The sequence below is a fragment of the Anneissia japonica genome, unplaced genomic scaffold (genome assembly GCF_011630105.1).
Source record: "Anneissia japonica isolate Jap-2015-1 unplaced genomic scaffold, ASM1163010v1 scaffold287829_len2072220_cov186, whole genome shotgun sequence".
Classification (NCBI taxonomy): domain Eukaryota; kingdom Metazoa; phylum Echinodermata; class Crinoidea; order Comatulida; family Comatulidae; genus Anneissia; species Anneissia japonica.
The window spans coordinates 1,685,531-1,711,703 of NW_022716075.1; the positions used below are offsets into that span (position 1 = coordinate 1,685,531).

The 26,173-nt window shown below is 34.7% G+C and overlaps 5 protein-coding genes and 1 non-coding gene across 7 annotated transcripts in view; 3 read left to right on the top strand and 3 right to left on the bottom strand.

The window, feature by feature from the left end:
- The window catches only part of LOC117109566 (43 kDa receptor-associated protein of the synapse-like), a 15,029-nt gene extending 2,029 nt beyond the window's left edge, over positions 1-13,000 (top strand). The window contains exons 2-5 of the mRNA XM_033251934.1: positions 5,784-5,882; positions 9,162-9,284; positions 9,990-10,189; positions 11,486-13,000. Of these exons, the coding sequence (XP_033107825.1) occupies positions 5,784-5,882; positions 9,162-9,284; positions 9,990-10,189; positions 11,486-11,573 (510 nt within the window). The 3' untranslated portion in view covers positions 11,574-13,000. The remainder of the gene's footprint in view (positions 1-5,783; positions 5,883-9,161; positions 9,285-9,989; positions 10,190-11,485) is intronic.
- Positions 4,308-4,380, top strand: Trnar-acg. The gene has a single exon. It is a non-coding gene; the product is annotated as a tRNA-Arg (tRNA).
- A 1,188-nt stretch (positions 13,001-14,188) lies between the features above and the next one.
- Positions 14,189-15,023, bottom strand: LOC117109578 (late histone H2A.2.2-like). The gene is made up of 3 exons (XM_033251946.1): positions 14,826-15,023; positions 14,519-14,721; positions 14,189-14,426 (listed from the first exon to the last, which is right to left on the bottom strand). Exons 1-3 carry the CDS (start codon positions 14,935-14,937, stop codon positions 14,340-14,342), a joined length of 402 nt encoding a protein of 133 aa, XP_033107837.1. The 5' UTR covers positions 14,938-15,023; the 3' UTR covers positions 14,189-14,339.
- A 183-nt stretch (positions 15,024-15,206) lies between these two features.
- Positions 15,207-15,782, top strand: LOC117109579 (histone H4). The gene is made up of 2 exons (XM_033251947.1): positions 15,207-15,453; positions 15,544-15,782. The coding sequence occupies exons 1-2, from the start codon at positions 15,274-15,276 to the stop codon at positions 15,673-15,675; spliced, it is 312 nt and encodes a 103-aa protein (XP_033107838.1). The 5' UTR covers positions 15,207-15,273; the 3' UTR covers positions 15,676-15,782.
- LOC117109577 (caltractin-like) lies at positions 15,632-22,776 on the bottom strand. Of its 2 annotated transcripts, none has more exons than XM_033251945.1 (6): positions 22,517-22,776; positions 20,200-20,451; positions 17,628-17,735; positions 17,428-17,509; positions 17,062-17,083; positions 15,632-16,456 (listed from the first exon to the last, which is right to left on the bottom strand). In XM_033251945.1, the coding sequence occupies exons 2-6, from the start codon at positions 20,448-20,450 to the stop codon at positions 16,272-16,274; spliced, it is 648 nt and encodes a 215-aa protein (XP_033107836.1). In that variant the 5' UTR covers position 20,451; positions 22,517-22,776; the 3' UTR covers positions 15,632-16,271. The 2 variants fall into 2 exon arrangements, with proteins under 2 accessions (XP_033107836.1, XP_033107835.1); XM_033251944.1 differs by lacking the exon at positions 22,517-22,776 and adding an exon at positions 21,164-21,433.
- Positions 22,777-22,928: 152 nt separating this feature from the next.
- Positions 22,929-26,173, bottom strand: part of LOC117109576 (gastric triacylglycerol lipase-like) — an 11,569-nt gene continuing 8,324 nt past the window's right edge. Inside the window, exons 5-8 of the mRNA XM_033251943.1 lie at positions 25,987-26,142; positions 25,066-25,137; positions 24,341-24,409; positions 22,929-24,153 (exon numbers count right to left, since the gene is read on the bottom strand). Coding sequence (XP_033107834.1) covers positions 23,863-24,153; positions 24,341-24,409; positions 25,066-25,137; positions 25,987-26,142 — 588 coding nt within the window. The 3' untranslated portion in view covers positions 22,929-23,862. The remainder of the gene's footprint in view (positions 24,154-24,340; positions 24,410-25,065; positions 25,138-25,986; positions 26,143-26,173) is intronic.

Here is a 26,173-nt window from a genome sequence, read left to right on the forward strand (position 1 = left end):
CATATATATAGATTGATATAGCCTATATATATATATAGGCCCTATATATACTGCATGCAATTTGTATGAAGCATTAGCATAATTTATATATATATGTATATATATATATATATATATATATATATCCTATATAATAATACTGTATGTAATTTGTATAAAGCATTAGCGCAAGAAGATTTCGAGTTTAGGCCTATCCGTTCACTGAAAGCATACGCAGCGCTTCCGTCTAAACCTGGATGCCTGCAATGTGACCGTATAGGCCTAGGTCTACAAGAAAAGCATATGGTACAATCGTCCATGTCTGTACATACATCTGTTAGACATAGGTACGCCTACATCATATCGATCCACAGTATTTAATGCAGGCCTCAAAATAATGTAATGGTGAAATTTGGATACTATAAACACACGGATGGTACGATACAATATTAAAATAAAATACTTCAATGTACCATATGTATGTTGGTAGATATTGTCAACAACGTGTTGTATTTGTTAAAATTTAAACACAGGTTTGAGCTTATTTTATAAATTAAATTATGCATACTTTGAATATGAAGAGATACTATATTTATGGTTACTATTTTTAGCCATTGACCATGGACTGTCTATAATTATAGAAATATATAAAAAAGCACAACATTGTAAAAAAACATAGTCCTGAGGAGGGTAAGATGGACTTTAAATTTTATATAAATCATCATTAGGGCTAATTCAATTCAATAGGCCTAAATGAAATAGCAAATTCCAATAATAAAAAAATACATTTCTTGTCTATGACGTAACGTAACACGTACCTAAGACGAGATGAGAAAACCCACGTGGGAGGACGGTAGCTTGCTAGAACATGTAGGCCTACCCGCATTTAATCGTAAAATAGTATTTTTGCTTTAAAAAAAAACGGGTTGATCTTTTTTCGTGAATTTCTCGCAAACCAAACACTAAGGTCGATTTTATTTTTTTTCAGTCTGCAAACCCTACAGCTTCTTGGGATGACTGAACTTTTAAGAAGGTTATTGTTATTATTGTTGTACAACATGAGCCGCCCTTTATAACACTCTTCACTAAAACACTATATGAGACTTTACGATCCTACGCAATTGTGCTGGTAGCACAATGTATTCGTTGATATTGCGGAGCAATGAAGATGTCATTATGTTTTTTTTTTATAGAGTATGAAGTTTTTTACTATTCCTCATGTAAGTATTAGATAATGAAACCAAAACAAACAAGAATCATGGTGCCATCTCGCATCCTATGTAGTATCGCGTTTTTTCCTTGCGATATAGGCCTATTTATAATAAAGTTTGGAGGAAACCACAATATCCGCGTTCTAAATATCTATATCATCCCTACCACTTAAGCACCAATTGTTTGTCAGAATAGCATTAACAATTTCTCATAATAATAACAATGATAATAAAAATATTAATAATAATAATAATAATGATAATGATGATGATGAGTAATAATAATAGACCTAGTTGATAACAATAATGGTAATGGTGGTTGTGTAGTGACAACTATGATGAAATATATATATATATATATATATATATATATATATATATAATCTAGGCCTACTTCTTTCACAACAAAAACAAATATATCACCAAGATCATTCATCAGGAACAATAAACATATGCTGTAATGGGCGACATCGTTATTTTGCATCGCAAGTGAAGTATAAAATACCATACAGATTGCATCTATCAGTAGCTTGTCTGAAGTTAACGATGTGCGATTAAAATTTATAATGTTTACTCTGTCAGGGAGAATACACCTTTGCTTGACCGAGTGAGCAGTTTGCAAGCCGGGCCATAGCACAGTGGTGGGGAGGGGGTGGTCGTCTCAGGAACAACCTCACTAACGTCCAGCAAGTCTGGATAGTTTCTCTGGGCCTTGGCGTTGAAACTTCATTCATTCGGAGTCGTGGGGCTCATATATAAAGATATACTCTAAGCCCATTGTCTTTGGTGAAATTTTAATAAAAACATAAGTGAATTCAAATAAAGCATTAAGAGGAATAGGCAGTTTGGTGCCCGTGAACACCACACACCAGTTTAGTGTAACTGTTCAAATTAATTTCCAAGAATGAACCATATCTGATGTATATTTCAATCGCAGCCACCTAAAAGCATACATCCTGAAAAACGCTATTGAGATGCATTATTTCGCCCGTCTTAGATGGGTAAGAATTGCCAGTCATAAGTAGTAGAAGTATGCCCTGCAGTACCATGGCGTGTCGCGCAATAGATTAACGATACAGAAGCAGGGGTGGCGCCAGCAGAGGCGGGGGTCAGGGCTCCCGTCAGGGAGAGCTGGCTCCCCCGTTTGGGGGAAAACCCCATAATTCAATTCAATTCAACAGAACATTTATTTTCTTCCAAAGGCACTTGAAAATACAAAATTGCAAATACAAAAAGTACAAAAATTGGAAGAAGGCCAGGATCCGAGAAATTGTTTGCAAAAACAAACATTTTGTGTTGGGCAGGCCTGAAAAAAAGGGAGAAAAAGCAGCTCAATACATAACAGCACGACGAATTTCAACCACAGAAAAATTTAGTAATTTGAGATTATGTGTTTTTTCAGTTTATTAGAAAAAGCTCTGGCAGAGACAGCATTGGTAATTGAGAATGGTAGGTTGTTCCAAATTCGTCGGGAAGAAAAGAAAATATGTATTTTCTACATATAGTAGGCTCTAAAATCGATTAAATAAGCATTTGAAACCCCTAAATTGTCATATTTTTCGGGGACTTCGCCCTGGACCACTTTCCAATGATTTTGAGCGACGCCCGACCACGTCCACTTTGTTCTTATCGGTGACCTCCCCTCCCAACCCCGTCGGGAAAATCCTGACCACCCCCACCCCTGTACAGCAGCTATGTGATATAAAGTATTTTTCCCAAAAGTATGTAAAATATTGCTAAGAGGTAAACCTACTAGTAAGTACCGTAATGATATTAGTAGTTGTCACATTATGTGACAACATTAGAAAATTAATTTTATCTGTAAATATAATTAAATTAATTTACTGGAACCACGGTTACCGGTGCCACTTGCATTTCATCTCTTCCCCCTGTGAATTTGACCGCCCTTATACGCACTGTAACATTCACATACACTTTTTTTTTTAAAGAACACATTAATTTTATAAGAACACTGAGGCTGAAATAGCTTAAAAATTAAGAACAAAATAAGAAAAAATTGAGGCTGAGGTAAAATATCAAGAGGTTTTTATTTGAATTTTTTGTTTGAAAAGTGTGTAAAAATAAGAACAAATTAAGAACATTTTTAGTCTGAAATCGGCAAAAAAAAAATAACATTGAGCCTGGGCAACATTTTAATTTAAAGAAAGTGTAGTGAATTCATCGCTCTCCTGGCCGAATTTTGGATTTAGGCCCGAGGAGTAGAACTGGGTGCAGACCATTGTGGGATGATAAAAATTTGTAACGCATCATTGATGAGATACTGATTTAGTCTAGTCCATAGGCCTAATACCAAAGTACAGAGATGGTTTTCTCCGTAAGAACCCTCCAGTTGTGTCACGTCTGTACGTGTATCATACATGTACTACTTATAGAATTTTCCCAGATTTAACGGACCTAAAATATTCAGGTTTAGTTATTTAGTCGTGCTACTGTTCTTTTATCGGGTAAAATACCTCGGAATAATTAGGCTATGTAGCAGATACAGTAGGATTTGCTAAGAATAATACACGGCATGGGAGAATGGCGTTCAAAACTCATCGCTAAGCTCATTTCCACATCACTGGCGAAATTATCAAAATCATTTGAAATCGCAAATTAATACGTTGAACCACAGTGGATTATTGACATCTGATATGAAATCAGTGTCCTCCTTAGGTTTTCAATTACGATCATTCATAGCGAGAGACACAGAGCCTCCATTTGTTTTAAATCCGCCTACCAGCCTGCGCCGTTCTCGTGAAATTGTCTTAACTTGGCTAGGCCACAACACTGTATGTAGTAACGGTAAGACACATCAGACAATGCTTGTAAAACACGGTAGCGAAATCCCGGGATTAAAAGCATATTTGACTTGCCTTTCCCTCCGAATTTCTTAATCTGGAGAGGGCTTTGAAAATGAGTCCCCGATGATCGTTCAGAACATGGAACTTTAAATGACGCATTACGATTTTGCAACAAAACACACAGACCTACATGAGCTTCTGTAGTAGTGAGAAATACACAGTTATTAACTATTCTGATCATATCTAAGCAGAATAACATTGACAGTAAAACTTGAATAGTCTGATTCGGTATGGCACAAATCCTTTGTCGACCGGCCCTGTGGCCCAACGGATAAGGCATCTGACTACGAATCAGGGGATTCCAGGTTCGAATCCTGGCAGGGTCGTTAAGTTTTCTTTTTTTTAATCAATTCATTATTACCATCGAAATTCATTACTATTAATATTTAATATTTTATAATAATAAGCTTAACCATAATATAATTAAATAATCTATTTGTATAATGCCCATATCTGCTTCAACAACAATAATACATCATACGAACAATAACAAAAGTAAATGATAAAGGGCAGTAACATAACCACCAAAAGAACAATAATAATAGTAGTAATAATACTGTTATAATGGTGATATTGATAATAATAATAATAATAACTGCAACAACAATGATAATGATAATATCAACAACAACAACAATAATAATAATAATAATAATAATAATAATAATAATAATAATAATAATGTTAATATTAATAATTTTAATAATGATAATAATAATAATAATAATAATAATAATAATGATGATGACTATGATAGTATTGCCGGATCACAGAATGGTGGAGGCCTACTATTGACAGGAGGGCTAAATACGTTCGGATATCCGATACGCTCCCTATATCGATTTGTTCCGAGGGATGTTTACCTACGAACGTGAATCAATGACATGAGGAGGTCACATTGTGTTGGATTCCTTTATTTGATTTATGCAAATAAATTTATTGAATTATCATTAGATTGTTGATGATAAGAACATCATGATATTGTTCATTCATTCATTTATTCATCCATTCATTCTTTTGTTCACTCATTCATTTATTCGTTCATTCATTCATTCATTCATTCATCTGTTTATTTGTCCATTCATTCATTCATACATACATACATACATACATACATACGTACGTACACACATACATACATACATACATACATACATACTTTCATTCATTCATTCATTCATTCGTCCGTCCGTCCGCCGTCCGTCCGTTCATTCTTTCGTTCGTTCATTAATTAATTAATTCATTCGTTCTTCCGTCCGTCCGTCCGTCTGTCCATTCGATCAATTACTCATTCACTCATTAATTCGCCAATTAATATTAATAATAATAATAATATTTATAGGTGTAATCCAGTTATTGTCTATTATTCCATCACAACAATAACAGTTACTATCAATAATAATATTATTATTATTATTCATTCGCCAATTAATATTAATTAATTATTTAATTTATTTATTCATTCATCTTATTCATTCATTCCTACACTTATTTTATATCATATACTATAATAATTATTATTATAATATTTTACTGCTCATACTGATTTGTTCATTAATATTAATTAATTCATTCATTCATTTATTCATTCATCTTATTCATTCATTCATTAATTCCTACACTACAGTTAATATTTTACTACCAGGCCTACTTATACTAAACATACTACTGTGATGAGTATTTCTAATTTTTATTATCATTTTTGCATTTATTATTGTGACTATTTCAGGAGGCGTTGAAGATGTCAGTCAAATTCAATGAGCGATTGGTCCAGGCAAGGTGTCTATGTATTCTGGCTGATATTCACAGGACGAAAAAAGATTTCGAGGTAAACATCCACCAATACTGAATCACAATAAATGATATTGTTAACTTATATTGAACTCAATAATGTGTATTGTTAACGCATAATTAAACGCAAAAAATATATCCCTAACGCGAGCTACTGCAGAAAAATCCATCATTATTTTAAATAGGAATCGGAGTAACCATAACACATGGCTGTTGTGTGTTAACACATGAAAACCCAGATGCAAACAACGTAGAGGGTGTCAATGTATTATTAAGGTAATACAGTAGTTACAAGGAAATGCAACACATAAATCGCTACACCTTTTCGCCGACTTTTGGCGACGCTGATTGTTCGGTTGAATTGCGTTGGGGACAGATACGCAGTATGGTGATTGCAGTGTGTAACAATAAGTGTAGCGATTTTATGAAATTAAGCCTGTTATAATATATTAAAACAGGGGCCTATTATTTTGTACACGCATATTTTTAATTAACTCAAGCTTAGACACACTAACACAAGGCATAGAAATGTAACGCGTTAATGAGGGACACGAGGTTTTGGTGACAGATTGACTGCAAATTTGAAAGACAACAAATATATAAACCGCTACTCAAAATTTGCAGAATATTAGGCAAACGCGTCGTCGCATGGCAACATATCGTCTTTGAGTGCATGCTACGAACCTGTGTTAGAATTGATATTATTAGCGAATTCTTTAGCCCTATGAATAGAGGCAAAACAGTTTCCATTATCGCTTAGCACGGACAGGCAATCAATAAGTTTCAACGAAGAGTCATTCCATGTAGATTAATTAAGAATTCCTACTAAAAGGTCTAGTTGAAATATATGCCTACGGGGGAAGTTATAGGCAGCTTGGAAAGGAACTGGCCACTTCCTATACCACATGTCGAGTCTTGGAATGTAGGAGATAATGGGAAGGGAGAAAAGTGAAGTTTGGGGGCTCGATGATAAAGTGAGGAGAAGCTAGCTCGCAAAACATGGTGATATGAGGTGATTTTAAACTATTTTTAGCGGAATTTCTTTTTGATTCAAACATTTCCAATGGGGTCGACTGGATGGAGCCAGCTTTTTCGAGGGAGTGGATACGCTTATCCCCCACGTTCTACTAAAAAGCTTAGTGTAGCCTATGCACGGGATGTGTCTGGTTATTTTCACATTACATTACCAGAGAACAGTGTAATTTCACTGCTTCCTGACATTACGATTGTCAAGTTTAAGTAGGCTAGTGACATTCAGAGGCAACCTAAACTACACGCACTTGTGACAATTAGATAATAAATCATAGACATTATTAAAATCACTATTAGCTAGTGATGAGATATATGTCACTTAGTCCTTGGTATGAAGATATGGATAACCTTACCCTTGGGCATTATATAAAATCTTGCAAAATCTATCCTTTTCCCTGAGAGAGTAAATTACTAGTTACCACCTATACCCCAATTTTGCTTGATAGGCCCTTGTTTAGTTTAGGTATACGCAACATGAATACAGCTGTATTTGGTAGTTAATGTTTAAATCCTAAGATTAATGTTCAATCCCGCCAAATGAAAAAATAACTTTAATCCAATCTTCTACAATATTGTTTCACATTTGGCAAAACCAAGTTTAAGGCCCAGAAGGACAATGTAACTTCTTGAATTTTCAATTCCAAAAATTAATTCCACTCTCAATTGTGTATGCATTTTGAAAAGGGAGATGTTTTTCCCCCTTTTTTTAAATTCACAAACTCTTCTGAACTCGATCCAATTTATCAGTCCTGCAATGCAACACAGGCATGATATTCATTACGATGTAAATACAGTAGTAAATGTATATTGTAGGATCTGAGAGGATCTCATTAAACTGTTCCCTGATCTCATCAATTCAATTGTTGTCGCAGGCATGAGAGCCACCAGGAGACTTGAGTGATTTCATTACACTTCTATCATCAAAGCAACTGTGAAGGATGACAGTACCGCCGGTGAGATCCACATCTAAAAATTGCCAGTAAACCGTGCGTTCCATCAGTTGGAGGAATTAGTTTTAGCATGGAGATACAACCAGCGAGGATCAAAGGTACATACCTCTTTGTCGCGATCGCAATTATCTTACTATTACGTAACGTACCGTACTTGACAACTGGATCAGCTGAAATCGGCAATCGTGCATACGCCGGTAGCTCTTATGATCATAGCAAACCACGTGAAATCGTGATTTAAATATGGATGAAATGACTAAATAAGCTCGATTTCTATAAAATAGAAGAGGAGTTTGACCATGTAATTCCCAAGGAATTAGAGACGGCATCCTAAACTAATTCCTCCATGGTTCAAGTTCATGGAAGAACGGAGCGTTCCGTTGATATAGTTACTATCATGGTCCCACAAAATGACAACGTGAACCATGAAAAGTTATGTGTTAGTGAGGCGCGTATTCATGATGGTCAGCTGTTCAAATTTATTGACAATCCTTAAAGATTCAATGTTTCTTTTTGATGTTGAGTGCCTTATTATTTTTAAGGGAATGCTCTAAGCAGATGCTAAATAATACAAATTTCAATATATTCAATTTTTAATTAAATAAACTTCTAATAAAATCTTTTTTCTTCCCAAAAGAATTATAATAATTTAAATTTCAATTCAATTTATTCCACTTGTTCACTACATGGTATACAGGTGAAATGAGGGGATATAGGCCAACAAAAATATCACAAAGTATAACAAAATTAACAAAATGAAATAATATAGGCCTAATTACCATAAAGTAAGAAAAGTGACGAAGCCAGAAAAAAAAGTGTTAAAACTTTGAATATAATAGTTAAATAGATGAATGCAGTTAAATAGATGAAAAACGTAAATAATGGAAAATATTATAATAATCATTCACAATTATACAGAATCATAACTTATGTAGATCAAACAAGTATGGACGAAAAAAGATCAGATGAAATGCAAGAAATGTTGCTTACAAGCTGGCTTAAATACATGCATTGATTTTAATTAGTGATATAATTTGGGCCATGTTAAAAACTTATTTTTCCTTAAAAGAGTTATATCTTTAATACTTGTTTTATTATATATTTAATAATAGAAAACGGCCTACCCTATACACATTAACAAAAGACATTGATGTAAGAGCCTTCTTTTCTTTCCTGAAAACATAAGATATACCTATTTAAACATTCTTTATCTTTATCATCAGTAATGGTAATATTGTTATTATAATGAAGCCACAGCTACACGTTCTGCTCTGTATTATCGAAATATACTTGGTAATTTTAAATACATACTGTTTTTTTTTCGTTTCAATTAGGCGTGTTACCCACGGTACGAATCAGCTCTTGGGTTTGCCATCGAGGCTAGCGACAGGCATGCGCAGATTCAGATCATTTCTGGCATGGCAAAAGCGCTTCTACTTGTAAAGAAAACCAGAGAGGTAAGTGTATAACTACCAGAAAATAAAACTCTTAGAGGATATATGTATGTGTGTATATACATCCTTGGCTTCATGTGTACAACATAATTTCATGTATACTTAAAACGACAACGATAACAATAAAATGCTAAAAAGCAATTGTTCATATATAAGGAATAAAATAAATAAAAGAAGTTTTCACAATAGCACGATTCGATAACGATTTATGGTACACGATAAATAATAATAATATAAACAGGCCTTTAGTCTAATAGATAAGTTTCTGTCTCTTATACACATCTAGATGTGTATAAGAGACAGGTATATGATATTTACAATGATATGTTAAAATCCCATAATTGAATTATCATTAAGGAGTTTCGCAAGCTCATGAAAACAATAAAGAATACGGTTTTAGACAACCCTTTCTCTACAATAGCATATCTGTTAAATCGTGGTGATTCATGCCTTTTGCATGAACCAATGACCATATTCACCTACATTTACCTATTCATGTCAAGAATGTTTTAGGCACGAATGACGATAATGATAATGACGTATTCGTTATCATTTTCGTAAGGTTGCAAAATCTCATTATTATTATTATCATCATTATTATTATTATTATTATTATTATTATTATTATTATTATTATTATTATTATTATTATTATTATTATTATTATTATTATGTAACGAGTATTCTGTCAATCATTATTAATTTCAGATGTTCATGCTCCGAAGCCATTGGATACTGATGCAGTTAGACCAGCAGCTCAACGACCCGACGTCGGCGCACGAGCACGCCGTTGAGTTCGACAAATGCATAGACGATATGGAGCTTCGCTGTGCCGTCTGCCAGTCGGTAATGGGCGACAAACTAAACGTGCTCAAAATTTTGGCCTGTAGTCACGTGTGTCACGCTTCGTAAGTCACGTAATTACGTATAATTTAAAACGTGTAAATGACCACAACCTTAATTACGTAATCTGCGTTTTCACGCAATGCTTTTTAATATTATACCATTGCGCTCATAGACCAGTTAGTATTTTACTCTCGTATAAAGTTGTTCAGCCTGTTGGGAATTTAATGTTTAATGATGAGGAAATATTGGATGTCTTTTATATTTTAATATTTAAAAAAAAAACAAGAAACGTATTTTCCTAAAGTAGAAAATTGTCATTATTATACGGGCATCTGTGAGGGGGGCCCAGTCATGGTGGGGTAGAGAGGTGGTTGTCGACTCTCAAGCCAACAGGATTTCCCAGCTAGGCACCTGTGGGACCGAGATAAAATTTTCAGACCAAGTCTGAAATGTTCAGAACCAGGGATAAGCGTGTCAAGCACCGTTCTGTGTGCAGTGTCATTACGCAGTGATGACAGCGTCAGTGGGTTCGATATATGCCTTCACGGTCTGTATATAGACAAATCCATTCAGGGAATTCGCTGTCATTGCTGTGGAATATCATGTCATGTTCATGTATGGTGGTGTGAATTACGATAGCAACAAAGATATTGTACGTAAGCCTACTACAATTCCAATACTGTATTTACATTCGTAGCACAAGATGCGTAAAATTCCCCCACCGGAAGTCCCGCCCATCAATGGCGTCTGCAGAGGAAAATAATCACTCTAAATGAATCGGTCTATTACAGGGGCGGATCCAGAAATGTCCAAAAGTTGGGCCGATTGAGACAACACTGCCCCCGCGAAATGTTTGTGTTCTAGACGCCCGAACATAACATTTGAGGCATTCTGGGCTATCATTTTTTTCTTTTTCTCTCTTTTTTTCTTTTTTTTTCTTCTTTTTTTTACCTCCCAAAAGGGGGGCCGGGGCCGGGCCGCCCCCCCTAAATCCGCCCCTGTATTACGTAAATACAACTTATTATTATTCCACTTTATGCAAAAATTGAAATTCCTCATTTGTAACAGATCGTGGCCAGTTTCAATTACACGAGGGGGGAGGATTAAAACATAAAAAGTTACATTAAAATGCATTCAGCATTTACTATTTAATCAACCACCATCAACATCTTCGTATAAACGGGACTTAGGTCGCCAGAACTGACAGCAGACGCCCTTATATGAAAAATGCACACAATGACTATATCAAAAAATAACAGCAATATACAATGCTAGTGGGTCATGTCCCGTCCCATGTAATTACTTTTTGTTATCTTTAACGAAAACACTGTTTTAAATAGATTCTATTTTTTTTTTAGATGTGTTCAGAAAGCGGACATCCGTAACGGTCACCCATGTCCGAATTGTCGACGACCACACTATGATTCCGATCAGATATTTGTTTGAAGTGAAGCGTACATGACGATTAACCGAGAAGAACTCTATAAGCTGCATGATGGCGCTATATACATCGATAAAGTACAAAAATATTAAAATCAATAGTCTAGGGGCTCCGAACAACCCCCTGCACCCTCCCTGCTTTATACCTGTCATTATTTTTTTCAGTTACCTATATGTATATAAGCTTCAAGAAACACCTTGTTAGTCAAGCGATTTCTGGTTGCTATGCAAACCAACATCAAAAGATGAGTATCCTTTTTGTTCAATAGGCCTATTAGAATTGATATGGGGTGGAGGTAACATTTATGGCCATAACTTTTTACCAACTGAATATATTTTCTTGTTTTTAGTATCAAAGTGTAGAAAAATTAATTTCCTATCATTTGGTTTATACAAAGGCGAAAGTAATTACGTCGTTAATTATGTCACAAAAGGTCAAAAGGTCATCTTCAAAAGATCAACATCGAATTTTACCCAATATATATGTATATATATATATAAACTTTTGATAATAGTTTTACTTTCCTGTTAAAACTAAACATGATGATAAAAGGTAGTTGAAGTAAAACATATGTAAAAATACATATATAAATAAAATTCGGACATCTTAGCTTCAATCACTACAGAGTTATGGCGCGTCTATAGTACTGTATATGCATTCACCATTGGATTTGGATATGAATGAAAAAGCGCTTAACTAGCTTTAAATACCAGCTATGATGCTGAAAACTGTCTGCTATTATATGTTATGGAATACTTATATTTTCAAAATTGTAATACTTAATCAACTAGTAAATATGAACTAACGGAAAATAGGCGTGTAAATTTAATGCATTTATATGATATAGGGTAGGGATAATATTTATGCTCACAACTTTTAGCAACTGAATATATTTTGTTGTTATTAGTAATAAAGTGCAAAATAAAGAACGATGTAACGGCATGCTTTAATTATGTCACATGAGATCAAAAGGTCACCAACCAAATATCAAAATCCAATTTACCCAACATATATTAAAACTCCCGATAATATCTTACTTATCCCGTTAAAACTAAGTTAACACAGACAAAAGTTTGTTAAATTAAAACATATATTAAAACCCATGTATAGATAGAATTTTAAATAAATATATTTTCACAATTGTGGTACATAATTAACTAGAAAATATGAATTAATGAAATAATGGTGGTGCGTCCATTTTATGCTCGAGAAAAAGGCTTAAAAGCTATATAATATGATAATGCTGAAAACAGGGTATCTACACTTCAGTTTTTATAATTATTATATAATTGTCCGATTATATTTATTACATAAATATCTATTTATATTATAGAGTATGTATATACAAACTAAGTTTATAAATTAGCTATATGCAAGCACTATAAATCATTAGAAATAAACTAGATAAATAATAACAATTTAATATATAATAAATACCGTATTATATATGTATTATATATAATATATATTATATATAGTATAATTATAGTACATGTATAGTATAAATACAGTATAGAAAATATAATACACTGCATATGATTTACAGAATAAATATATATACACACATATATATATACATATTCATATATACAGAATATATATACATGTACATACACATATATACATATACAAATATATATACATATATTATATATCGTACCGAAACACACGTGGAACACGTGCAATATATATATATATTATCGGTATATATGTATACGCAAAATATAATATGGAGATGTTTAAAAGTAGTCAAGTTCTCATGAATGTTATTTCGTTTTTAATATACTTATATATTGAAGGATACGTGCACAGGATATCATTTGATCATCAACATCTTATATATTATATAGAACTTTGTTTTTTTTACCTCATGTGACATAATTAACGATGTAATTACATTGTCCTTTATACCAAATTATAGGAAATGTAGTATTATAATACACTTTGAACAAGAAAATATATTTAGTTGGAAAAATGTGGGCATAAATGTTACCGCCACCCCATATCAATTCTAATAGGCCTATTGAACAAAAAAGATAACCAACATCGAAAGATGTTTACAAAAACGGGTACCCCGGTACCTATCTTTGAAGTCCGTTTACAACAGACACTGGCAACCAGCAATCGCTTGACGAGGCATTTCTTGAAGCTTAGGTAACTAAAAAAATGACCGGTATAAAGCAGGGGATGTACCTTTTCGGTTCCTGGCCCTGGACTACAACCACTAATGCAAGGACTTCTCGCATGCCGACTGGTTATCTGGTGTATTTATTCACAACAGTCAATAAAATATTGGAATGAATGCAACTTTGCATACGAATTTATTTTGGGAAACCTAAACTTCTCCCTCCAATTAAAGACCCCTCCAATTAAGGAGCTGTAATTAGAGACCACTATTCCAACATAGCAATTGCCTTTATTATGCTAATTAGAGACCAAATCTGTTTGACCCGGTCCCAAAAATGCAATTGAGAGTAGTAAATGTTATAGTAGCCGGATTAATCCGCATCATGAATACAATTCTCGCCTGAAATTTACCGCTGTTTTTAGTTGAGAGCCTGCAAAGGGTTGTGTTGTGTTGGACCAAGCAGACGAAACAATTGAAGCAGGACACCAAAATTACATCAAAATATTTTAATAAAACTAGATAAAAAGGCCTAAACTAATAGTATAACAGATTTATAAGACGTTATTTAGTACTTTATTTGTAGCCTATTGCGATTAAAAAGACAGCTTATATATTTTCGTTACTGCTAGTAGAAATTCGACGCTCACACGACCTGGCTGTCCGTGTTCCGTGCTTTCGTAGCAGTCTTTTTCGGCAACAGCACAGACTGTATATTCGGCAACACACCGCCCTATAAAAAGAGATTTTAAAATATTTAATGTTCACACTAATCAAAGCTCATTTGAATACTGCTCACGTTCAAAACGTGGTTAAGTACCGTACCTGTGCAATAGTGACATCGGATAGAAGCCTATTCAACTCTTCGTCGTTGCGAATGGCTAGCTGGATATGTCTCGGTACAATACGGCTTTTCTTGTTGTCGCGTGCTGCATTGCCCGCCAGCTCGAGAATCTCAGCAGATAGATATTCCAATATGGCCGCCATATATACAGAGGCTCCACTGCCGATACGTTGGCTAAATTTTCCTGAAAATATACAAAAATATATAAGATTTTGGGCCAAAGATTTTTCTGAACGTTCAACTCCCTGCCTAGGATAGAGTTCTTTTGGAACAAGACCAGTTGCATACCTTTCCTGAGATACCTAGCAATTCTTCCTACGGGAAACTGAAGACCAGCCTTCTGGCTTCTGCTGACGCTCTTGACGGATTTTGCTTTAGCGCCTTTCCCTCGGCCAGACATGTTCTGAAATCAATTTGTACTGGTATTGATATTAGGTATAGAATGCGTAGTGCTTTCAATGCTGCCGCTGTGTTAAATACGATAAATGACGTCTGTACGTTGTATTTATACGAAAGAACGATCCAACTATGCATACAGGTGTACGATTCCAGAAGTAGGCAGAAATTTCATTGGCTTGTGGCAGTATGCATATGTTTACCTTTGCTTTTGATTGGCCAGTTGCTGAGGAGGCGTACTCATTGGTAGCATTTATATACGGAGAATGTGTCCAGTCAGCATTTGCTGCTACACAATTAGTTTTGGAAGGTTGTTTATTTGCAATTTAACATCGCAATAATGTCCGGACGCGGTAAAGGAGGCAAAGGGCTTGGAAAAGGAGGCGCTAAGCGTCACCGTAAGGTGTTGCGTGATAACATCCAGGGCATCACCAAGCCAGCTATTCGTCGTTTAGCAAGACGAGGTGGTGTGAAGCGTATTTCCGGTCTGATCTACGAAGAAACCAGAGGAGTTCTAAAGGTAAATATACCTAGACACCAATAAACAATATTCGGTAGACATTACAATATATTGAGGACCCTACTATGTCTTTAAATTGATTTTTTGCAGGTGTTTCTGGAAAACGTAATCAGAGATGCAGTCACCTACACAGAACATGCCAAACGCAAGACCGTCACCGCTATGGATGTAGTATACGCCTTGAAGCGCCAAGGAAGAACCCTATATGGATTCGGCGGTTGATTGTATCGGACTAAAAATTATGAATTTGTAAATTGTAAATAAACGTAATCCTACGCTTGCTTTCGGATTTGAATGTGTTTTATTTTACATTAAATGGAGGAAATCTACTCGGTTGTAGTTGTATACTTGTGTATATTTGGGGCCTGGGCGCTAGCTGGCAAAATAAGGTGCAAGCTCTACGCTTTATAGTTTTACAATTGGTAAATATAAGTAGCTTACTCCTTTGGTCCACGGTGGAGACTGGGGAGCTTCTTTGTAGGTGCCCTAAACCTAATAATACTAATAGGCCTATATGCAAAATTCAAAATAATTATTACTCGTCGAAACCTAATTCGTTTAGGCATCCAGTTTTACTCGGCGTAGATCCTCTCATTAACTAAAAAATAAACCAAACATAACCGCCAAAATGCATCGATGCCAGTCTTTTATTACACGGACTACTACATTATATTATATACACGATATACTATGTAAATCAATACTCATCGTAAATTTCTATTATATACATGATATACTATGTAAACCAATAAGCCTACAGCGAGTACGCTAAGTAGTTCCGTGCCTTAATCCTTTGGAATAAATGCTTAAGTTAAAATCTACACCAGACTTTGGAATAACTGTGTTTGAAGCATTATTTCCATAAATTCTTTAGCAGTGATCCTCGAATTTCCAGTCTGGTCGGCTTCTTGTAACATCTCCCTAATGGCCCTGTCATTCAGATTCAGACCACATTCTTGTGAAGCCCTCTTGATGTCATTGTAAGTAATGAATCCCTGCTTATCTGTGGAGAAACAAACAGGAACGACTTATTACAATGAATGTAATAAACTTCATTATGTTATTTCTCACTCTCGGCATTATAATATGCGAGAGCGCCCCCTGCAAGAGCATAGCACTGTTTTTCGTGACGAGTAACCCGACTGTTTTGTTCGTATTTTTTTACCACAGCCGTTTTGGGTGACATTAGAGAAGAAATCGATTATTTATTATTAATTATAGATACTACTGACCTAGGATAGGCTATTAGACTTATCCTGGGTATTTCTAGGTAGGACCAAAACGTATAGCTACTTATATAGGCCTACTTCGAGCCAAATGTAATTCTGATATGAAATGACATTATAATGAAGATATTACACCAGACAGTTACATATTTTCAGTGAATAGTTAGAGCGTAGCTTCATTTGATATGGAAGATGACGCATCTCATTCGATTTGATGTGCATGTGTTATGAAATTTTCAGTTGAACATAGTGTGAAGAAACACATCGAATCGCAAAACAAAGAATAGGCCTACTAGTTATATGGAAGTTTATGCAGAAAGGGAACTCTCTGTATAACAACATACTCCATGTAAACTGATGCAAAAGTTTTCATTTCACTCACCTCTATCAATTAACGTGAAACCCTAAAAAATAAACAAGATAAAATATTAACTTGGTTGTTGCCACTGTTCCTGATGCCGATGTTGCTTCAAATGCTGTTATTTGTGCTAGTAATGTTATGTGACGAGTATTAAACTAGCGAATCTGATTATATTATATTTGTGAGAATTATTGTTAATATTTATTATATAAATTAACATAACAATATGGCTTAGTTACTCTAAAATGTCGTACAGATTTGTTATCAATTACGAAATCATCAACAATGTATTTTGCAACGGTTGCCAACATGCTTAGTATACGGTACGCATCCTTTTAATCGCGTATTTCAATGATGGTAGAATGACATACGGTAATACTAGTTTACCTGCATTAGCTCTTCGTGTATATCCCTGCTTTCTCCTTGATAATGCACAACTAGTTCGAGGAACTCTTCAAAGTTAATGCACCTACCAAAAATAATCAATCATAAATACATAACTTCATAATCTGTATCATAAATATAACAATGACAATTTAGTTAATAGTTGACACCGTACAGCAAAAACGAGTGCACGACCACATTACCTTGTTCCGTCACGTCCCATATCAATCAGCGCATCCTCTATTTTTCTCATTTTTATCTTAAACCCGAGTACACGCATGGCTCTGTATAAATCGTTGGCCTCGATCAGCCTGGTAAGAGGCAAACATCGAGTAGTTATTGATGCATATAAGTAAAATAGTATCGCTTTACTGTCATGTGCTTTCCGCAGTGGTATCATCATCATTATCATCCTTCTCATCATCAACAACATTATCATCAACATCATCATCACCATCCTCATCAGCATGTCATCAACATTTATCATCCTTCATAATCAACCACCCCACTGTAGTTTAAGAAGTGTGTTTATAGCATGATGTTCGATCAAAGCACCATAGAAATACTCATAATCACCATAACCAATCAATACCGTCATCATCGTTAAATTATGAAAATTATTAAATCGTCATCATCGTCAATTTAAATAATAGTTCACAGTGCTGTCTTGACCGTGGCAATCAGACAGGTGCTACACAAGCCCCGACCGTGCACTTGCAAATCTTGTTCAATATATGCAAATTAGGAATTGCATTGGCAAATTGTGTAATTTACGTAATTTTGGGAGTTAGCGGCACTGAATATACGAAACGGAAATAGTAATGCGGAAGCTGATTAGAGGAATATAGAGACGAACTAACAAGGACTACCGTCAACTACAGTAAGAATAGTTAGTGTAATCAGAAATGCTTATTGTGTGTTTAATGTAAACCAAAAACACACAAAGAGACGCTATCTATGAGACCTACCTTGTCAGCAACTGGGACATACAATTATAAACTAGCGCAATGGTTAGATGAGAAGTTAAAACCACTCTCCCAGAACAAGTACACAATTGATAACGTGTTTAGCTTTGCTAGTGATATTCGCTCTACTGATATCAACGTCGATGACATATTAGTATCATATGATGTTTCCTCCTTATTTACAAATGTTCCATTGGATGAGACAATTCAAATTATTGCTGATAAATCCTTCACTGACAACTGGTTTAATGTCACATATTATGGACTCAACTTAAGTAAACCGGACCTCATTACTCTTCTTAATATTGCAACTAAAGACCAACTTTTTCAATTTCAAAGTAACTTGTATGAACAGATCGATTGAGTAGCAATGGGATCACCCTTAGGTCCACTTATGGCAAATGCATTCATGTGCAATATAGAGGAACGCCTTGAATCTAGCAATCAAATGCCGAAATATTACAAGCGATACGTTGATGATACTCTAATATTTATGCTTAACACAGAATCTGCCATGCAATTTCTTGACTTGCTCAACAACATTCATCCTGCCATAAACTTCACTATGGAAACTGCTGTGAACAATTCTTTCCTTTCCTAGGAATGCTAATTACTAAGTACTCAACAAGTTACACACACGCATTTATAGAAAGCCATCAGACACAGGATTACTTCTACAATATAGAAGCCATGTAGACAACAATAAGCACAAGAAGACACTTTTAAAGTTATGTCGGATACACAAACCGACACCTCTACCAACGTATTGCTGAACATAAAAGATTTCTGTTAGGACAACATGCTAAGGACCATCATATCAGCCCACGCAGTATTGAGTCATGTTTCAGCATTTTAAAGAAATGTAGGAACAAATTTGACTGTCTCATTCATGAAATGCTATTTATTAGACAATTAAAACCCAGTATGAATAAACAATGTGACTGTGTCAAAGCAAAGCTTTTTATCTAACACAGGGATTAATATCCCACTGTATATGAACTTTGACATTGTAGATTAGCTTTTTTCTATTGATTATAGTTGCTGTATATTTTTTACTTCATTTGATCTTGAAAATGACACCATGAAGGAGTCGAAACGTCGATCTTTTCTTTTTAGCGTTATTCTTATATTAAATATTTATACAAAACATACTCTTATTATTAATGTAAGCATTAATTAAAAATATGATTATACTGTATTGGTTAAATGCGAAGCTAGTATATACATTTATTGATGTTTATAAGTTAGGGACTTTTCATTTTTATCATTATTATTCTAATCTTTAATAGGCCAAATATCATATTGCCATCATAATTATTATAGTCATTTTCACCAACACCATCACCGAGATAATTGTAACCATGATGAGGTATATCAGCAACCTCCGCATTCAGGGACGGAAACCCTGTCCACTTTTTTTGGAAAGTAAAGAAAAAAGAAAAACAAAGGAAATAATTGATCGCCCAAAACGCCTCAAAGGTTATTTTCTGGCGTCTAGAAAACAAAAATTCCGCGGGGGCATGCCCTTGGATCCCACTAGGGTAGTATTGTCTTAATCGGTCACCCCCCACCCACATCATTATCATTATCACCATCATCATCATCATCATCATCAACCTCATTATAATCATCATCATCCTCATTATCGTTATAAATAGTAATGCCCCTGACAATGTGATTGTCATAATTCATTATTATCCAAGTGTGTTAGGCCTACAGTATTATCATATTACTTTTGATTGTATTATTTCAAACATGCATTATATTCCTATAATTAATCTCAAGTGTATTGTCGTAAGATGTGTTTTACCTGCGGTCTTTACTGGTGAATGTATCGAAAACAAACCTAAGATCTCGTATTTCTTGTTGTGTAAGTTGTGCACGAATTATTGAAGAGTTTGTAACGTTCGTTTTAGGTTCGCGTTCCAAATCCAGAAAAGCTTGAGTCGCTGTACGAATTGCGTCAGATGATGACGAATTAGAACTCAGTACTCGAGAACCAATTCGGGAACTTTGAGGAGTCTCACTGAAATTTCTGATTTCTTGACTACTCTCTGCCATACTACAAAGAAAATACAACATAAATGCGTACTAAACGGTTTTTAGATGAGGCTATCTTTTATCTAACGTAGTCGATCGTTCTCCAGATTTACGAAGTTGCATTATCGTTAAACTGACATGCATTTCATATCCTTGTTTTCCAATATTGTTATGTATTGTCATTTGAAAGAGACGTTAATCCGTTGTAGCCATCAGCCAACATGGTTCATTGTGCAAGTGACTGAGTGTAAGAACGCATGAAAATGGGTTATTTTTATGTTAGAGAAAGTTTTCCAATATTGTTAAGAAGCTTTTAATATTGGTCATGGTATTTATGTGTTCTTTTAAAAATATTAGGCCTACTCGGTGTTTGAAAATGTGGTAACATTATAATGTGTATGCACAAAACAAACAAGATACGTTGTATGAAGTGTATAATCATGCCACTAGCTAAAAATATAATTAACCAAAATACACCATTAATCATCATATATTATTTCGCAACACAATTATTGATTGGTAGGCCTATATAAATGCGTTTTCAAAAGCTATAGGTCTATAATTATAAATAGCGGTCAGTGACAGGCTTACATTTTCATCGAGCCGATACCCCTGTCATGGGAAGTTTGCTAGAATGTGTATGCAATTACGATATTGAAATACAATGGATTGTATTTATTAGAATAGAAGTGTGTCTGTTACTCAGCTAAATAATAGGTAGGCCTACAACTTACCTTTCCCTTGCGAGTACCTGCTCAATGCACCAGATTCACGCGTCTTGTCAGTTAATTTTAAATGGGCCTAGGCTACGGTATGTTATGAAGAATGATGGGCGAACGGACGAGTGTTGGTATCAAATGCATTATCATTCATTCAATTATGCATTCAACTTTATACAGTCGTGTTCGTCGCCAGAATTAGCAGCATGAATGTTGAGTCAATACTTAGTATCTTAGTAACGTTCCTGCAGCCCGATCCTCCCCAAGGATATAGCGGCAGTCTTGTTTAACTTGTGTATTGATATAAGCACCTTAAACCAACTTATCTAGTTTCAATCCTCTCTTATTATAACTCGGGTGGAACGATTCATCGATATGTAAACATTTGTTCGTGACCGATTTCTAAAACGTCTTATTCGGCATCTACTTCACGACAGTTCTCATGGTTATATCTGAGCGCTAAGCTTTGCATCTGTCCTTGTCTTAGGTTAACCGTGTTTGCAGAGGTTCGGTGCAAACACTCAGATTCCCATCAAATAAACTTTGAATTGAGATTCATAACGAATGATATTTACATTCGGGGTATAGGCCTCCATACGTGAGCGACTCTGTTACTTCGCGACTCCGTGGAATATAGTAAGAAAATGTTGCTCATATTATAACATAACGGTACGATACCGTATCAATACCAGTGCTCAACATATTAATTGTGTTGTTTTGTGATCTTTTGGGCCCCACCTTCCACCTGGAAGTGTTACCACTGAATAAAAGTGAGTTTCCGAATAAATTATATATTAAACTCTATAAATATTTTGTTTTATTGCACCTCTGGTGGGAAAAACAAACCCTGACTACTTACCTCCGCTGACACCTGGTAATTCTTATGTCGAAAAATACAACAAAGATACAGTACTGACAGAGAGGCCTATCTTTTAAACGAAAACAAAACTATGAGGGTTTTGGAAATTTTTAGAAGGAAAAATATGTATGGTTATATTATTGTGTCATATTAACACGTGATTTACAGCTATTCCAGCGAGTAATGCGTTATTATATGAACGTCTAGGACTGGCCTACGTATTTATAACGTAGGTTCACAATTAAAATAACGTTACTGCGACGCCATTTTCTGACATACCTAACCACAAGGCTCGTGAACGTTATAGGCCTAATAACATTCTGGGCCCAGATTCCACTAGAATTTAGAGGAACCGAAAAAGAAAGTACCGGTAAGCGATCGCTTAGACTGAGTCTAACATTGATGAACGTACAGTGCATGTAGGCCTATAGAAGTCTATTCCGGAAATACTGTCACAAAATAAAACGTACATCATTTTTTACATGTCCCTTATCATGTAGTCTTCTTACCTGATGAATTTTCCACGTTAAAAAAATCGCCGAAAAAGTATAAGTGTGTGTCCGCTTTTATTTCTTTCGTAATTAAAACTGATGGCAATAAACTAGACAAGTCTCAAATAACAGTGGAAAGAAACTAAACACTCGGTAACTATGAGAACGCAACAATCATACCGTACTGTATGAATATTTTCCAAGCAAAATCTACACTACCGCAGGCAGACGTATTTAACGTGGAATCAGTTTAATAGCGATTCTATTTTGAATCACGGCAATTCATCGAAGGTATTGAAATACATGGCACCTGTTAGCACTACAATAATTTGTTGTGTACAAAATGCAGAATGTAAAATCGTGTTTTGCCTGATATAAAATATGTCCTTTTCAACAAAACAAATAGGCCAAGAAAAAATTGTGCGCAATATTAGGTGCAGATGAACACTCAAAATGGTTCAATTTCTCAATATATATTTTATTAAGGCCCAATATATTCATTTTCGTTCTAAGTACTGTAGCTAAATGAAATGAAATTAAGATTAGTTTTACATTTATAAAGATATAAGCCTAAGTTATACTTATAATTTCAGCTTATATTGGCAATATCGATTTCACATTTTGTTTTCTATTTTTATAGGCCTATTCTTCATTTTACAAATGCTTTGACAAAATAATCTAGTCATAGCATTATTTAATACATATTTAACATTATAAAACAAATAACAAAATACAGACGTAATCATAATCAAAACACAAACAACATCATATATTCATCAGGGAACCATTTTATCATTTGGGGTTTTATCAGTTCACACACCCAACTCATAAACATCCATGGCCTTAATGTGGTTTTCAGAAAAACATTGTGATAATTATATAGGCTTACATACTTAAATAATATTTTAGCTATTATCAAAACAGTAATTTTGTGATATAATACTGTATTATAAAGAATAGCACCTTCCACAAAATTAAATGGAGACAGTTAAAACTAAATACAACATATAAACATAATGATGGTTTTTAATACTGAAAAGTGTAATCGACTTCGAATGCAAAAATAAAACCAATTACTTAATATTTACAATAAAATGTACATTTTTGTCCATATTTTAAACATCTGAAAATATAGAATTTTTTTTTTCTAAAAATTGTTTTTGGTCGACATGATTAACAGTTGCTCTGGGTGAGTACCTTGGGGGATACGAAGGAAAGATACACATTATAGAGGGGGAGGCATTTGCAAAAGTCTGGATGAATGTGCTAATCAGACGATAAAACAAGTATATCGTATAGAAATACAATTCAACATTGTCTTGCTGACAATTTTTCAATTTTGATACCCTGCTTTAGACCTAGGCCTATGTGCTAAAATTTCCATGCCCTATGAGTTTGCATTCCGTTCTGTTACACATTTGATTTGAGTATTTTTTTAGCACCTTGATAACGTCTGGGTAGAGTCTCACCGCGGCATCCATGCCCCAAATGAAGTCCATATGATCGTAGTCCTTTATTTTGAGGTTTCGTACTACATTCTTAAGTTTTGGTATTAGATTGCTTACATCAGTAGGATCTGCAAGCCAGTCTTCGCCGCCGGAATAAAGAGCGACCGGAACATTCATTTTGTCCACAGAATATGGAGGCGGTGTTGTCTAAACAGGTTGAGGATTAATACGAAAAAAACCTCATTATATATTTAAATTATTGAATATTAGAAGTGTAAAGCGAAAATGTACTCTAATGTTGTTATCATTTTGTTAGTTTATCTTTGTTGAATTTTAACAACTTGTCAAATTTAAAACAACATTGTAGAACATTGCTATTATAACATTGTATTACCTGGTTGTATTTCTTCATGTTTCCAAGTCTTCCATAGTCATACATCTGAAATTTCCCTTCATGCACCATCTAACAATGTAATATTTTTTAAACAATTATTTTTTATTGTACATCAAACTGTGTAAACACAAGTAAGAGGATGAACATAAAACTTAGACATAATCAATTAAATAAATAATAGAAATATGTATTTATAAGCAAATATATAATGATTAAAAACTCTTTTTGTATAATTCGGTATGTAATGAATTTGTTTTTATTAACTAAACATAAACAATGAAGTCTTGATATTTAATTAGGACAGGGCTTCGGATATTAGGCCTATATGAAATTTATCGAATTCATATTTATATCAAACCTTAAATCATTATAATTTGGTATTGTTATTCTGTTACTTTGACTATGTTATTTTGTTCACTTTGCTTTTACATAAATTATGCTTTTCTATAATTGTATACCGTAATATTATTTAGGCCCTTTAGGTCGATAAAAATGGTAACGGGAAAAAAATCCAAGTTAACTTTCTTTAATATACTCTATTATCGCTTGAAATGTGGCCTTTTGAAACATCATTAAAGTATTTTAGGTTGTCCTTATTTGCCACAAAAAGCCACAGTATTTTTTCCAGGTTGGTCAGGACAAGGCGGTATTAAACAATTATTGAATACCTGCTTGGTCAGACTCAGATAATACGCTAGCTTTCTTGACTATTTTGATAATCGTACCTGGGCCCAATGAACCATATCCTGTACGCTGGTGCCGGCTGGACAGTGAGTGTAATAAACTGGGAGACGCGTCTAGAGAAAGGAAACACAAAATAAATATCAGGGGTTGCATTCATTCATTGAAATGAAACCCCTAGAAATGTTAATATAGTAGGCCTACAGTGCTGTAAGACTCAGGCTTCATGTCGAACTTATGATTTCTCTAGTTCTGGATAGGAAAACTTTGGGGTTGTGTAGGACCAACAGTAGGCCTAGTTTAGCCCGGGTTTATGTATAAATACTGTATTGACATGAGGGAAAAGTGCGAAGGCGATGAAAAAATTAGAAGGGTGAATGAGGTGATGAGATGATTTTGAACTACTTTAGTGTATTTTTAGCCTTGGTAAGGTGGAAAGGGTGGTCGCCTTTTTCCTAATAAGCCACATTGCGTAAAGCAGATTGGGATTGAAAACCATGGTTGTTCCGGTTAATAATGGCTGGGGACTTTTGTGTAGGCCTATAGAGCATTGTGCATTGTATGTATGCACTGCACTATTTCATTTCATTTAATTTTTTTTTCATTTCATTGCTTTAGGCAAGAGCGTCAAGGATATGCCAATAAGTGAACTTAATCGCTACCCTATGTGGCATATACGCAGGGGACTGAATGGACCAATACACCGGGATAACCCCCTACTCTTCTCGAAGAATGTACTAGGTTCTTTAAAATGCACATGAGACGAATGTGTACACTGGGTTTAAAGTCCTTATCCGAGAAGACTTGTTCCAGCACCTGAACCATTGGCGAGTGAGCCGTTCGAATAAGCGCCGATATTATAGCTGAAGGTTACGGTGCCCCTGACTTAACCGCTTAGCAAAACAACTCGCACAAATGTTGTCAACTATGTTATCATCTGCAAACAATTAGTAGGGATTTATTACCTTGTTTAGGTTTTTCTCATCGTAGCCACACAATACAAAAATGATATTACTACAAAACAGGTCAGCATCAGGGTCGTCACAAAAGTCCTCTGCAATCAAGTCAATAAACTCCGAGTTTGGTAAAAAATCTTTAACCCCGAGTATATCAAAAAGAAACTGAAATAAGATAGGACCTTAGCTTCATGAA

Coding starts and splice junctions, on each gene's coding strand:
- LOC117109579 (XM_033251947.1), top strand. CDS start 15,274: ATGTCCGGACGCGGTAAAGGAGGCAAAGGGCTTGGAAAAGGAGGCGCT. Junction 15,454..15,543: donor AAACCAGAGGAGTTCTAAAG/GTAAATATACCT, acceptor GATTTTTTGCAG/GTGTTTCTGGAAAACGTAAT.
- LOC117109577 (XM_033251945.1), bottom strand. CDS start 20,450: ATGGCAGAGAGTAGTCAAGAAATCAGAAATTTCAGTGAGACTCCTCAA. Junction 17,510..17,627: donor ATGGGACGTGACGGAACAAG/GTAATGTGGTCG, acceptor TATTTTTGGTAG/GTGCATTAACTTTGAAGAGT. Junction 17,084..17,427: donor TACACGAAGAGCTAATGCAG/GTAAACTAGTAT, acceptor TTTATTTTTTAG/GGTTTCACGTTAATTGATAG.
- LOC117109578 (XM_033251946.1), bottom strand. CDS start 14,937: ATGTCTGGCCGAGGGAAAGGCGCTAAAGCAAAATCCGTCAAGAGCGTC. Junction 14,722..14,825: donor TGCTAGGTATCTCAGGAAAG/GTATGCAACTGG, acceptor GTATATTTTCAG/GAAAATTTAGCCAACGTATC. Junction 14,427..14,518: donor CCGATGTCACTATTGCACAG/GTACGGTACTTA, acceptor CTCTTTTTATAG/GGCGGTGTGTTGCCGAATAT.